Genomic DNA, 14,159 nt, shown 5'->3' with positions numbered 1-14,159 from the left:
ATTATCTTAACAAATGAAAAACCTTCTTCAAGCATGCAACTTCTTAAATTTGGGAGATATTATTGATTTTATTTGTTTGTAGGAGAAGGAGAAAACTTTACAAGATGCAGAAGACAAACTGCTTCAAGAGAGGACAAAGGCTGCTCTACGGGACAAAACTATCAAAGGGCTCCACTCTGTTATCACTACCAAAGCTAAGGAGGTAAGTATACACTGTTATCACTACCAAAGCTAAGGAGGTAAGTCTACACTCTGTTATCACTACCAAAGCTAAGGAGGTAAGTCTACACTCTGTTATCACTACCAAAGCTAAGGAGGTAAGTCTACACTGTTATCACTACCAAAGCTAAGGAGGTAAGTCTACACTGTTATCACTACCAAAGCTAAGGAGGTAAGTCTACACTGTTATCACTACCAAAGCTAAGGAGGTAAGTCTACACTGTTATCACTACCAAAGCTAAGGAGGTAAGTCTACACTGTTATCACTACCAAAGCTAAGGAGGTAAGTCTACACTGTTATCACTACCAAAGCTAAGGAGGTAAGTCTACACTGTTATCACTACCAAAGCTAAGGAGGTAAGTCTACACTGTTATCACTACCAAAGCTAAGGAGGTAAGTCTACACTGTTATCACTACCAAAGCTAAGGAGGTAAGTCTACACTGTTATCACTACCAAAGCTAAGGAGGTAAGTCTACACTGTTATCACTACCAAAGCTAAGGAGGTAAGTCTACACTGTTATCACTACCAAAGCTAAGGAGGTAAGTCTACACTGTTATCACTACCAAAGCTAAGTAGGTAAGTCTACTTTGTTATTTCTACCAAAGCTAAGGAGGTAAGTCTTCACCATGTTGTACAGCAGGTGGAACTTCACAGGTGTTCAGTGTAAATATGGTAAAAAGCTAAGTACCAATATGATTTTGAACTCAAAACATCTTTTCTATACATTGTTCATATTGAGAAATGGCTTGATTTGATGACATTCTTTACCATCTTACGTAAAATGAATGGGTCCTGTTCATTTTGGGCAATATTTTACTAAATGTTTTAGAAAAGCAGAAGGCATTATGGTTATTTTTCCAGTACCAAAGTAATTATGACCTTTCTATAAAAAACACCTTTGATGTCAAATTAATAAGTGTTTGTATAATAAATAACAGTTTTGCGCTTGTGAAACCATTTGCACCACTTTCACCTGCCACACTATTTATGATATCTATTTGATTAAATTAAGGAATATTAATTTGCCTGTGTATTTAATGTACATGTCAACACACAGGTAAAACCTATTCACCGATATTGAAGTAGACTCATCCTATGTCCATGCATACAAATCTCATGGTCCTAAGTACAGCTTTCACCCAGGTTTTTGAAGTGTGTATCAAAATGCTAAACACAAGGATTCATTTATCATTCTCTCTGTAACTTATCTAGATATTTTGGATTCATAGAGAAAAACCCATATGATAATGGTGTAAAAATATTCAATGTCAGCAGTTGTCCATCTTTAAAAAGTTGACAAAATAGGGGAAAAACCCACTTATATTATTAATCTGTTAAGATGGAAGCTTTGGCGGAGAAGTTGAAGGTGCGTGACGAGGAGATGAAGGCGATGCAGGAGGAATTCCAGGACACAGCAGTACAGCGACAGAAGGTAGGAGGCAGTGGGCCACTAGCAGACCAGCATGTGTTCATTTACATTGTCGTTCATGTTGAATTTATAGATGCATGGTTATGCATTTCTTTTTTAATGATGTTATTGGAAATTTTGTTATAAAAAAAAATGTTAGTAAATACATTTTAGAGAGAAAAAAATGCTTTTGAAAAACATCGTGAAAAATGTCTTACCGTAAAAACCCATGTAAGTTGCGCACTTTTTTTCCAGAAATATAATACCCAAAGTGGGGGGTGCGTAAAATACACAGGTATAGAAAATTTCAAGTTTTTTTCAGGAAAAGATCGACGATTCTGGGAGATCGCCATTTCGGATTATTTCCCTTGGTACACGTAACTCTAATTATGACGGTCAACAAATATATTTATGTCAAACATTAATAAAAGATACATAATGTGTTGTTATGTGAGTTTATGTGGAAAATATTATTAAATAGGTAACCGTTAACAAAAAAAGTGTAGCCAAATTCCTATGCCAGAGAATCGCCGATCAACTTACGACATTACGTTTCGACATCTCGGTGCATTTCTCCATACTATTACGAAAATGTAGTTGTTCAATTTAAGCTCCGTTCCATGTAAGTTCTGTAAGGTTATTTCAAATCGCCTATGCGTAAACGTATAGCATGGGGTTTTTTCGGCTCACTTTCATATTGATCTCTAACATTACGTAAACACGTGATTGATAATAACCTCGTGAATTATTTCACTATTTATTAAATGAAGCATCGTAAAAATAGTCTGCGTTAACTATTTTTTTCCTTGGAGTAGATTTGAAGAGTATGTATTGATTGTCCACGCTTCTAGTATAAACATATTTTTTATAATCCCTTATAAGTCAAATCAGTCTGTTATGACAATGCAGTAGGACTTCGTAATTCACGCCACGTGTTGGTGAGTGAAAAAACAACAACACGGTCCGTCGATCGCGACTGCAAATCATTTCAATTAATAGAGCTATTGTTAACGGGTAATCACAGAGATAGTGTTAGCTAATTTCTGCATTGTAATTTGTAAAAAATATCGCCAAACCACGGACTTACATAATCTAATTCCGTGGCCAAAATGAACTGTGACATGACCTGGTTTGAAGTGACGTACCCCAAGCCGCCATGATGAGCGCTTCTCACTGATCGTAATTATGATCAATAAAAGGTATATAATAAGGTCTTTCACCAGGAGATATGCACCAGCGGTTACTAAACATCGAATAACTTATTAATTGATATGTTTTTGTAAGCAAGTAAATGTTTTATGTAAAATATTGCTAAATCGATTCGATGTATGCATTTATGCGCACACGTGTTTGTCATGTGTGATCAGATAATTTAAAGAAAACAAGCAACAAAATACACATTTTACGTAGTTTCTTCTTTTTTTTTAATTATTATTTTACATCAATGAAAAAAAAATCATAGAAATATATATATTTTTTATTTATTCATGGATCGATTTTCGGAGCATGAACATCGTTTTTTTTCCAGTTTTTTTGGGTGCGCAAAATATTCGAGTAGAAGCTTTTTTCACGATTTTCAGCCTCAAAAAGTACCTGCGTAAATTACACAGGTGCGCAAATTACATGGATTTTTACGGTAAATATAATTGTTACATATATTAAAAATGTCATTAAGTGTACCTATTTTGGCAGTTATCATTAATTTTAGCACTTCATGCACTTTTAGTAAGTGCTAAATGATAACTGCTAAATATATATTACTGTCTACATGTTTGTTAAAAACAGCTATGGTGCTAATCATGATGCATGTAGCTTGAAATTTGTTGTCAATGCAAGGAAATGTGAATGTGTTAATAGAAGGACATTTACAGTATATCTACAATACATTTGAAGTATGCAATTGTTTACAGTATGTTTACAGTATACCTACAGTATGTTTACAGTATATCTACAGTATATCTACAGTACATTTACAGTACATTTACAGTATTTTACAGTACATTAGGCCATAAAAAATTTGATTACTTGGTTCTCAGGCCCACGCGCATTTCATGGCACCGTGCACATTGCCGATTTTATCGGGAAAGTAATAAAAAAAAAAGATGTGAATGCGCCAGTTGCCATCTTTAAAAAAAAACCGGAAAATTGGTCCGTTTACAGTATATTTATGTCCCATTAACAGTATGTTTACAGTACATAGTATGTTTACAGTCGATTTAAAGTATATCTACCGTACATTTGAAGTATGTTTCAGCATGTTTTACTGAGTTCAGTATAGAAGTCTCATAGTCTTGTGAGTTTATATACTGAGTTTATATGGGATCGGACATGCCACACAAATATTCATATCCCTTTACTCTTGTGTTAAAGCCTTAAGTTCAGCCTGGAATCAAACAAGCTATAAATAGTTATTCCAACTGAACCTGGTTCAGTAAGCAGATATCTTAATTCTAAATAATGAGAAATGCTGCACCATCTGCCTCTTGATTTGCTACATTTATGACTATTTTGTGGTATTACTGATGTGAGTGAGCATTTTGTGAAAACCTTACATCTCGTTGCTAGTCATAATAGATTGTGTTGTTGTCATGTGATAGCAAAAGTTCTCGTAGTGCTTCTTTGGAATATTAGAAATATGAGTTTGTGTATGAGATTGTCATTTCTGACATATTCATTTCAGATATCTTCATGTTATTACTAGTATGAATAACTGGTGAAAACAGTGAGCCGATCTAGTGTGACCAGACCAAATCTGGTCATTTAGCAGATATGGTCAAATTGATGTGGGAATTGTGTCTCCCCTTCGAATGAAGGGAAATTTATTGTATTAGTACTGGTTCTTCTTCTTCTTCTGGTTCTTCTGGTTCTTCTAATTGCAACTTGTCCAGGCCATAAAATTTAAACTGTTAAGATATCTTGATGAAACTTGAGGTATGCATGCATCACCTACAGAAGGTGTGCAGTGCACTGGAATTAGGTTTCGTGCCCCACTATATGAAGAGTTATAGCTCTTTGTATATTTTTAATACCAAAGTTTGTCTGGAGCACAAGTTCCATGTTATTTCACCTACCTTGACTAAACTTACCATATTTATTTATCTTTGGAAGGCAAAATCTCTCGCACTGATATCAAGTCTCATGACCCACTATATATATAGAGTTATAGCCATTTGTATATTTTTGATATCGAAGTTTGTCCGTGGCATAACTTCTTAACCCATTAAAGATATATTAATCAAACTTGAAGTATAACTGCATCACCCACAGAGGGTGTGCAGTGTCTTGTGCCCCACTTTATACAGAGTTATTGCCCTTTGTTTATTTTTGATACTTAAGTTTGTCCGGAGCATAAGTTCCATGTTATTTCACCTACGTATTTATGTATCTTGGGAAGGCAGAATCTCTCCCACTAAAATCCGGTCTCATGCCCCATTCTATATAGAGTTACGGCCCTTTGTTAATTTTTTATATCAAAATTTTTCTATTGGCTAATAAGGGGAGACATATTTTTGTTCACAAAAACATGTTTCAAGTTGAAAATGATTTTCCATTCAATTTGTCTCAAATTTAGCATAAATATCCCTGTTCAATGACTTTAGGCACGATTCTTCTCTGTAGGTTTCATATCATCACCTACTGCAGTCGGTATAACCTTGCTGTTAGGGGTGTAACGATACACTGCGCAACGATATGATACGTATTGCGATACACCACTCACGATACGATACATCTTAATTCTTTATTAATGATATTAAAACACTATAAAAAGCATAGCCATGTCTTGTTTTCAATGTTTTGTATCACTATCAAGTTCAACAGGAAATGACATGCCCATGGTGTGGTCCAAACAGTAACAATAAACTTTAAACCATTAATAGTTTCCAAATCAACATGAAATGAGTTAACTTTTCTTGGTACAAGATTGCTTTTCTTGTTAAACATGTTAGTCGTCCCGCCTGTGTGACGCATCTCCATATGACAGAACTTTTCTTGTTAAACATGTTATCGTCGTCCCGCCTGTGTGACTTATCTCCATATGACAGGGCCTACACACCTTGGTATCTTTCACTACCATCTGATTGTTGTTTTCGTTCGTAACCTTAAAACCAAACTTGGCCCACACACCGGACCTATAAGATGCCTGCGATGGTTGTAAACAAATTTCTTCTGCATCCGCCATTTTTACAAACACACCAGTGACAATGAGTGTAGACTTCTCTGCTCTCTCACATAAAAGAGTTCCATATAGCGGCAACACATTCACATTCCAAGTTCTGCGGACAAGAATGCAACACACGGGTGCATTATTAACTCACCTGGCACAAAGTGCCAAGTGAGCTTATGCCATGGCGCGGCGCCCGGCGTCCGTCCGTCCGGCGTCAATATTTTACTTTAAACAACTTCTTCTTAATAACCGAAAGGCCTAGGGTGTCGATATTTGGCCAGAAGCAAACTTGGATAAAGGGCTACAAAGTTTGTTAAAATTAATGACCTTCACCTATTTTCAAGGTCACAGGGGTCAAGTATGTCAAAAACTTTAAACATCTTCTTCTCAATAACCAAAGTACCCAGGGAGATGATATTTGGCCATTAGCATGCTTGGGTGAAGGGCTACCAAGTTTGTTCAAATGAATGACCTTCAACTATATTCAAGGTCACAGGGGTCAAATGTATTAATAAACCTTTAAACAACTTCTTCTCAATAACCAAAATGCCCTGGGTGATGATATTTGGCCAGTAGCATGCTGGGATGAAGGGCTACAAAGTTTGTTCAAATGAATGACCTTCACCCATATTCAAGGTCACAGGGGTCAAATATGTTAAAAACTTTAAACAACTTCTTCTGAATAACCAAAATGCCCAGGGTGATGATATTTAGTCAGTAGCATACTAGGATCAAGGGCTACCAAGTTTGTATAAATGTATGACCTTGAATCATATTCAAGGTCACAAGGAGCAAATATGTTCAAAATATTTCAACAACTTGTTCTGAATAACCAAAAGGCTCAGGATGTTGATATTTAGTCAGTAGCATATGCTGGGATCAAGGACTACTTTGTTTGTTTAAGTGAATGACTTTGACTTATATTCAAGGTCACAGGGGTCAAATTTGTTTAAAATCTTTAAACAACCTCTTCTGAATAACCATGGGTCCCAGGATGTTTATACTTTGCAAGTTGCATCCTGAGATGAAAGGCTATACAATATGTTCAACATAATGACTTTTTTCGACTTTCAATCACAGGGGTGAAATGTTTAAAAAAAAAATAACAGGGTCTTTTGAATAAATTTTAATCATAAATACTGATATTTTGCCTGTAGCTTGATGTTAGATCACTTTTAAGGTTACAAGTGCGAGTTTTATACCAGGTGAGCGATGCAGGCCCATTGGGCCTCTTGTTCATAATTAAATGAAATTGCTGCAATGTGACTTTTAAAGCAGGTTAATTGATGACTTTTATTTCCAATACATATAGTTGTGATTCGAGACATGTATCGTAGCTCCGTATATCGTGGTGCACCGGTGTATCGTTACACCCCTACTTGCTATTCAAAATTTACTTGTCATATCATATTGGCTATATTCGCCCATAGCTGATAAACTTTAATGGCAGTTAATGGCAGCAGTGTACAGTATCATGCAAACAAATGTAGTACATGTATGAAGTTTTATGCTCTGCATCCTTTTATCTTTAATTCTGTGTTCTCTAATTCTCAAAGATAAAATTCCTTGCTGTCAGGGTGTGACTCTCTTAATCACCAAACAATAAATAATCTGAAAGAAGAAACTTTCCCTAATGTACAAACTCCACAATAAACTAACACCTTATTTAACTTTAACCTTCTTCCTCCTAAAGTATGCGAACTCTATAGCTACAACCTGAGAAATTACCGACTGTCTAGTTCATTCAAATCTTTTATCCCTTCTATAAGACTATGGAACGATTTACCAAATACTGTCAGAGAACAGCCATCCATTAACATTTCTATTTTTTTCTATTAGGAAATCGTAAACTGAATATTTTACATATGATACAAGATTGCGTCATTCATGTAGAAGTTTAAATTATGATTTGTATAGAGTTAATATTATAGGTGATCCATTGTGTGAATGTGGAAATGGGTGAAAATGCAGTCCATTATAATTTTGATTGATGATATCTCATGTTATTGTAATATTTCTCTAAATGTCACTCGATACGGTTCTCCAAACCTGTCTGATGAAGAGTTAAGACAATGAAAATATCTTCCATATAGTCCAAACCTACATTAAAAATAGTAACAGATTTTAAGGTCAGTAGTATTATCGTATCATCTCTCTTTCATATTCTTCTGGTGCAAGTCCTTAATCCTATTTGGCCTTTTTATTAATAAGGGGAGTGACGCTATATGACGCAGTGTTATTTTTATCATAGAACTATATATAGCTCGTGCTGAAGGGTGTCCAGATCAACTTGTCCGAAATTTGGTGCAAGTCCTTAATCCTATTTAGACTTTTTATTAATGATGCATTAAATAAAACGTTACTTATAATAAGCCAGTCAATTGAAGGGTAATTATATAATGGCACTATATATGACCTTTGATTGTTGTACGATTACCTTTGATGACATTAACTCGGGTAATTGCCAACAGTGCAGCTATAGTATTACAGTGACATGGGAAAGTACCGAAAGAAAGACTAGGGTTATATTACATTTGGTATCATATTTAAGACATTGGCAGATTTGTATTTGTTACAGATTTTGTCTTTACTTCTGTAAAAGTGTACACAAAAAGAGAAATTCCCAGCTGTATGGACATTAGATTGCATAATTAGTGATCCAATAAAATACAATATTAAATTCTGGCAGGTTACATTGTATAATTTAGATGCATGTATTGCAAGATGTTACTACAGAGATAAAAAAGGGAAATTGTGTTTCAACTTTCTGTACAGAATATTAATGTGATTTTTCACAGCATACTTCAAAGTTTGCTGGACAATTCTAAACAAAAACTGTTTAAAAAATAATTATAAAAAAGGATTTGATTTCTTTTGGTTTTTACTATATGTTAAAAGTAATTTTCATACTTACCAATCTTAGATTATCTAGGTGAAATTTGAAACACAGAAAAGATGTTTGTTCGGGCCTTGAGTTTGGGATATAGATATATGTGTACAAACATTGTTTGTGATTATATAATTACAATGTTCCTTATGTGTTGTTGTTAAGTACAGTTGGTGTGGAACATCCAAACCAAATCTGGCCTGACTGTTAAAACCATGTTTACACTTTCAGAATTTAGATTAAGTTCATATGAGTTATATGGGACAAGTAAAACATTCTAAAAAATCATTTTAACAGAATTTGTTTTGAATGACTTCCACAAGCTGTACAAAGGACTGTTCTAACTTTGTGTTGTACTGTTTCTGCATGTATAAATTAGGAGTTAGATCGCCAACATGAGGAGAACAACTTTCTGGAGCAGAAGGAGGCCAGCATGAAGGTTCGTCTGGCAGAACAGGAAAATGAACTGGAGGTAATCTGGTGTTTGTGGCACCTTAACTTTATAGCTGGTGGAGGTTTTAACACAACTGTATATTGATTACCTCAGACTCAGTATTAACGTGTAGGATCACTGTTAACTACTTCAAAGGATGTAGAAACAAGCATTTCATATCCTTCTTACAACGTTTCCTTTTGAAATATATTAAATTGAAATATGATGCAAGTGCTTTATTCTTCTAAAATCATAAAACGTCCAGTGTTCCTTTCTTTCTCATCTTTTTTAAGTCAACTACAGAACAATCGGCATTCCTTAAGAGTTTATTTTCATTTACACACACCACTTACTGAAGTATATACATGAAGGGAAGTACACTTATTCATACAAGCATAATGTTGATCAAGGTTGCTGCACATAAATCTAAATATTCTGAGAAGTTACACTTTTCCTTATAATAAGTCATCAGTTTAAACCATATTTAAACCAAATTTGTTATGAACCATCCTTGGGATAAGAGAATCAATTGGTTTATAAATGAAGAATGAAATATGGGGAAATGATATTACTTTTAATGAAAATATTTCCCATAATTGTTGTAATATCCTGGTAAACAATGCAGGCCCTCTGGGCCTCTGTTTTTGCATTGCATGAATTTGTTCATATTTTTTTGATTTTTTTCCCTCAGTTTTGTTTTGCATGAAATTTTATTAGAATTATAACTTGAAACAGTATCCGAAAGGAAATATACCTTTATCTAATTATCACAATTATGCATGTTTTGTTTTTAAAGGTCTGATTGGGGGAGGGGGGGGGATTCTTATCAATAACAGTTTTACTGTAACATTGTGTTTGGATTTTAAATTTTCTAAATGTTTACATTAGATGCAATACACATTGGAAAGACAAATATTTTTCAAAAAAGTCTTAACGCCTAGGAATTTTCTGTGTATAAATAGAATGCCATTTGGATCAGTGTCTGTTGCCAGTCATTTCCCTCTTACCGTGAGAGTGGGATTTGTTGGGAATATATTGTATTGTCATTGGCATGAAACTTTAAATTTCTTTTGTCAAAAAGAGCAACAAATTAAATTTAAGCAAACAGTAAGCAAAAACATTGCACCTTGTCCAAAAAAAATCCTTTTCAATTTAATCTTATTTTCGATGAAAACAGAATTAAAATACTGACAATTTGTCCACGTGCGGTGATTTCAAAAACCTTATTTTTAGACGAAAGGTAAATACCTATACACAAACCATGATGGAAAGGATTCACCCTAATCCCAAATAATCCAGGTGGATTAAAGCCTTTTGGTCCCTATTCTATTCCCTAATCCACCAATCAAGAGGGAGTGAATAACAGGTTAATGAGGATTGGACTCTTATCTATATCAATCACCTGTATATCAAACAACAACTTACCCTCACAGTCCCGATTAGGACATTGAGGCCATATCATGGGGAATTTAAAAAATATATCCATACATGTATATGTGTATAGATATATGTGTATTGGTGAAGGATGACCATGTTTTATTACATGTGCTATGGGAAAAAAGATTTTGTTTATAAATAAATCAATTTCATTTAATGAATCTCTCGATTTGGGAGTAGAATGGTTTTAGTATTGTATAGTAATCCCTGTTTGGCCCCAGGACACCACAGGTACACGGAGATAATTACATCCCCTGTACAGGTAAATCTGTAATCCAAAGACTGATTGATCAACAATTAGTGATACATTATTTATCAGGTAGCTCCCCACACCTATAGCCGGCCGGTAATGCATAGAAGAGGCCAATACATTTAATTAAGCCGTACAGGTAGTCGGCAGCTTTATAGTACAACAGTGGTGATTGGAAGGCAAATTCAAAAAACTTAAACGTTAACTTTGGATTAGATTGGATGTATCACTATTACTTTGTGCCAATATTTACGAGTTGGTAAAAAAACCACTTTCAGTATATGTTAATTTTGCATGCGGAGAAATAAACCTAGTACGAAAACAATTTTGCATCAAAGCAGTTGTGAAAATGGTGTGGCTTAACTGCATGAGATGCCGAGGATAAACTTTGATTAATGGTATTTGCAATGAAGACCAACTTGATCAGAGTAATTAGAATGAAAACCGAATATTGGTGAACTGTGATGGAAAATAAAATAGCAAAAAAAAGAAGTAGTAAAATGACCAAAGAAAGATAGAAACTGACTGGGACACTTCTGTTTATAACTTTGATGGAAAAAACCATGTCAGAATTGATGCTTTGAAGCGGAGATGGAGGGTATTTGGGAGGAGGTTATGTGGGAGGAGGAACATACCTTACTGGGACTAGAGGATGATTATGTTCTCTACTCACAGAAGCTGATGAGGTCACTAGGTCGTAAGGAGGGAGAACTGGAGGGTTTTAAGGACCTCCTCAGCAAGGCACAGAACGCACTCCAGCAGAGCGAGGATGCTGTAGAGGTAGGCTGGTGTTCTGTATTAATTAGATCAAAACTGCATTTCCTGAACTATGATTGGCCAAGTTATTGTTAAATGTGTGTATATTGACTTAATGTAGTTATTTTTAGAAACAGTATATCTCGTTTCTGACATAACTTCAGTTGTAACATCTAAATTCTGTCCTGTCACATGCAGGCTTTTTTACTTGATGATTTTTTTGTTACTTCTTGTTTATTGATGAAACCAATATGATTTCAAAGCTAATATTTCATTAAGGGCATATTTTTGGGGGTATAAATATTTAGTTATTATTATCTGAAATGTGATACTGGCCTGAAATTCCTCTCAGGCTTATATATTTCTCATGTTCATAACACCACATATTCCCCTCCACAAAAGACCATGATCGGTAATTATGATCATCATTTCAACAAATATGACGTGCTGTGTTCACCATGTTTCTGAATTAGACTTCTTTATAAGATATTCATTTGCATAAGACTTATGTCATGAAGTATATTTTGGGCGAATTAATTTTGAGTTCCATGTTGGATAATTTAATTGCATGTGTAAAGAGATTGCTGCATTATAACAGAGTATTTCCATTTCACTTATTTATGTAAATTTTTACTGGTTACCATGGCAGGGGTTATTAAAACAGAAATAAGTACTTATTCCCTGAAGTATTAAAAATTTAAAAAATAGTGATCTAAAAATTAAAGGCTTCAATCTTTAATGGAATCAGGGAAGAAAAAAACGAACAAAAACACTGTACAGTCTTTTAGTGATACAAGACATTTCAACATAGGCAGGCACTTTTGTATAAATTTAAACTTCAATTCATTAATGCACTCAGACTGAAAAAATAGAAAATAATTAAAGTTACACTAGGATCATGGCAGGTCTGACACTATTCATTCGAAGATGGGAAGAAAAAACATACTCATGGGTTTTGATCAGCTGGGAACATTAATTGGGATCAGATATACCGGTAATAGTAATTACGGTTGACTAAGATACAGTTGTGGATATGAATTTTACAAAGTACTTGATTATATACTCATGTATATTTTAACATTATTTTTATTGGAGTTTCCTCCAATATTGGCAGTTAAGAGAATCTCATACTGAGAGTAACAAGTAGTCATGTTATCTAGATATCAATGTTAGCTGAAGACGTAATTAAGCATTCATTTAACACATCACTTGTTTTGAAGCAAATGTGGGTTAATATTGTTATTATCCCCAGAATGTTAATTTAAAATGGTACAGAAACAATTGATCAATTAATTGAATCAGTACCAGCATTTAATTATTGATTCATGTAAAAATGTATGTATATATAAACAAAATATCTTTTCATTAATCTTCGACACAAATTAAGTTAAAACAGTATGAACAAATTATAGTATCGAGAGTACAATTTTTTGCTTCAATGAGCTGTGACAATATAGTCTGGAAAGCTTGTGACAGTTTAACAACCCATTGCTAACTGACAGGTAACATTTGATTAAGACAGAATTTTCAGAGAGTTTTAACCATTGAAATATTATAAGAATTTGGTTATTGTGTTGCTCCAAAGTTTTTCCATCCATACATAAAAATAATTTGTGGAATTTCACATGATCAATACACTGTGATATATGTATGTAGATGTGCAATATGAGTGGAGGTTATACTGATTATGAGGTGAAAGTCATTTATTTGAAATATAATTGGAAGATATATATGTATATATTGACAAAAACACATCCTTTTGCCCTTTCTGACCCACCAGTGTATATCTTTGTAGTAACTAGTATTTGATAGATAATCTGCATCAATATAACACTATATTTAATTAAGGAGGAACCCGAAATCCAAGATTGAAGATGACCCTCATTCAAGGTTATTGAAATTAGACGGGTTGATGTACTATCAAAAGTACATGGTATGGCCCTCTCTGACTTGTTAGTATTCATTTTGATGGCAAGTAGTACTCGGAGGATGACACCATACACGTGTATTACCAAAATATAATGTCCAAAATTCAAGATGGCCTCAGATAGTCTTTTCTGATTGGCCTTGTCTGATTAGCCGAGATAGCTACCACTTTGGTTCTGTTGTGTTCTGTTGGTACAATTCTGTGCCAACATCCTGAAAAAAGTACCCTAGTTGCTAGTCTGCAAAGTGAATAATGACCTATTATAAACTATCTAGATCTAATAATCCAAGATGGCCACCATCAGTCTTCTTATTGACTGAGGTCTAATTTTGGCCATGATTTGTAACGGGTAATGTTCTGTTGGTCAAATTTGTTAATACTTAGTGGTAAATATTATTTCTATGATAAAACAGGTGTGCATCACCTTATTATCAATATTTTAAATTCCCTAATGTTCACTCTCAGTGATTGTTTTTTGCTCAGTTTTACTGCCGAATACAGACTTTTACCCTTAGCTAAAAAGTGCCTTATTTATCCAAAATCACCAAAAACTGAAGAATATATTTCCAAATTCAATACAAATGATGCTTTATTTTCCCAATTCATAAAGAAACAGGCTGTAGAAAAATTGAGGTAACAAAAACACTGTCTTTGGCATTTGCTTGGTAAGTATG

At 34.2% G+C, this 14,159-nt stretch overlaps 1 protein-coding gene across 10 annotated transcripts in view; it reads left to right on the top strand.

Annotated features, from left to right (window-relative positions):
• LOC110452885 (myomegalin-like) overlaps nucleotides 1-14,159 on the top strand; it is a 79,912-nt gene that overhangs the window by 26,272 nt on the left and 39,481 nt on the right. For 7 of the 10 annotated variants that reach the window (XR_002463236.1, XM_021501610.1, XM_021501612.1 and 4 more), the window contains 4 exons: nucleotides 83-202; nucleotides 1,562-1,654; nucleotides 9,062-9,154; nucleotides 11,478-11,582. Coding sequence is in view for 9 of the 10 variants with exons in the window: in XM_021501610.1 (XP_021357285.1) it covers nucleotides 83-202; nucleotides 1,562-1,654; nucleotides 9,062-9,154; nucleotides 11,478-11,582 (411 nt within the window). In the remaining variant the exon portion in view is untranslated. The other 3 variants (XM_021501614.1, XM_021501613.1, XM_021501611.1) reach the window with 3 other exon arrangements.

Source organism: Mizuhopecten yessoensis, unplaced genomic scaffold (genome assembly GCF_002113885.1).
Source record: "Mizuhopecten yessoensis strain PY_sf001 unplaced genomic scaffold, ASM211388v2 scaffold6967, whole genome shotgun sequence".
Taxonomy (NCBI): domain Eukaryota; kingdom Metazoa; phylum Mollusca; class Bivalvia; order Pectinida; family Pectinidae; genus Mizuhopecten; species Mizuhopecten yessoensis.
This window is presented reverse-complemented; position numbering and strand designations above follow the sequence as displayed.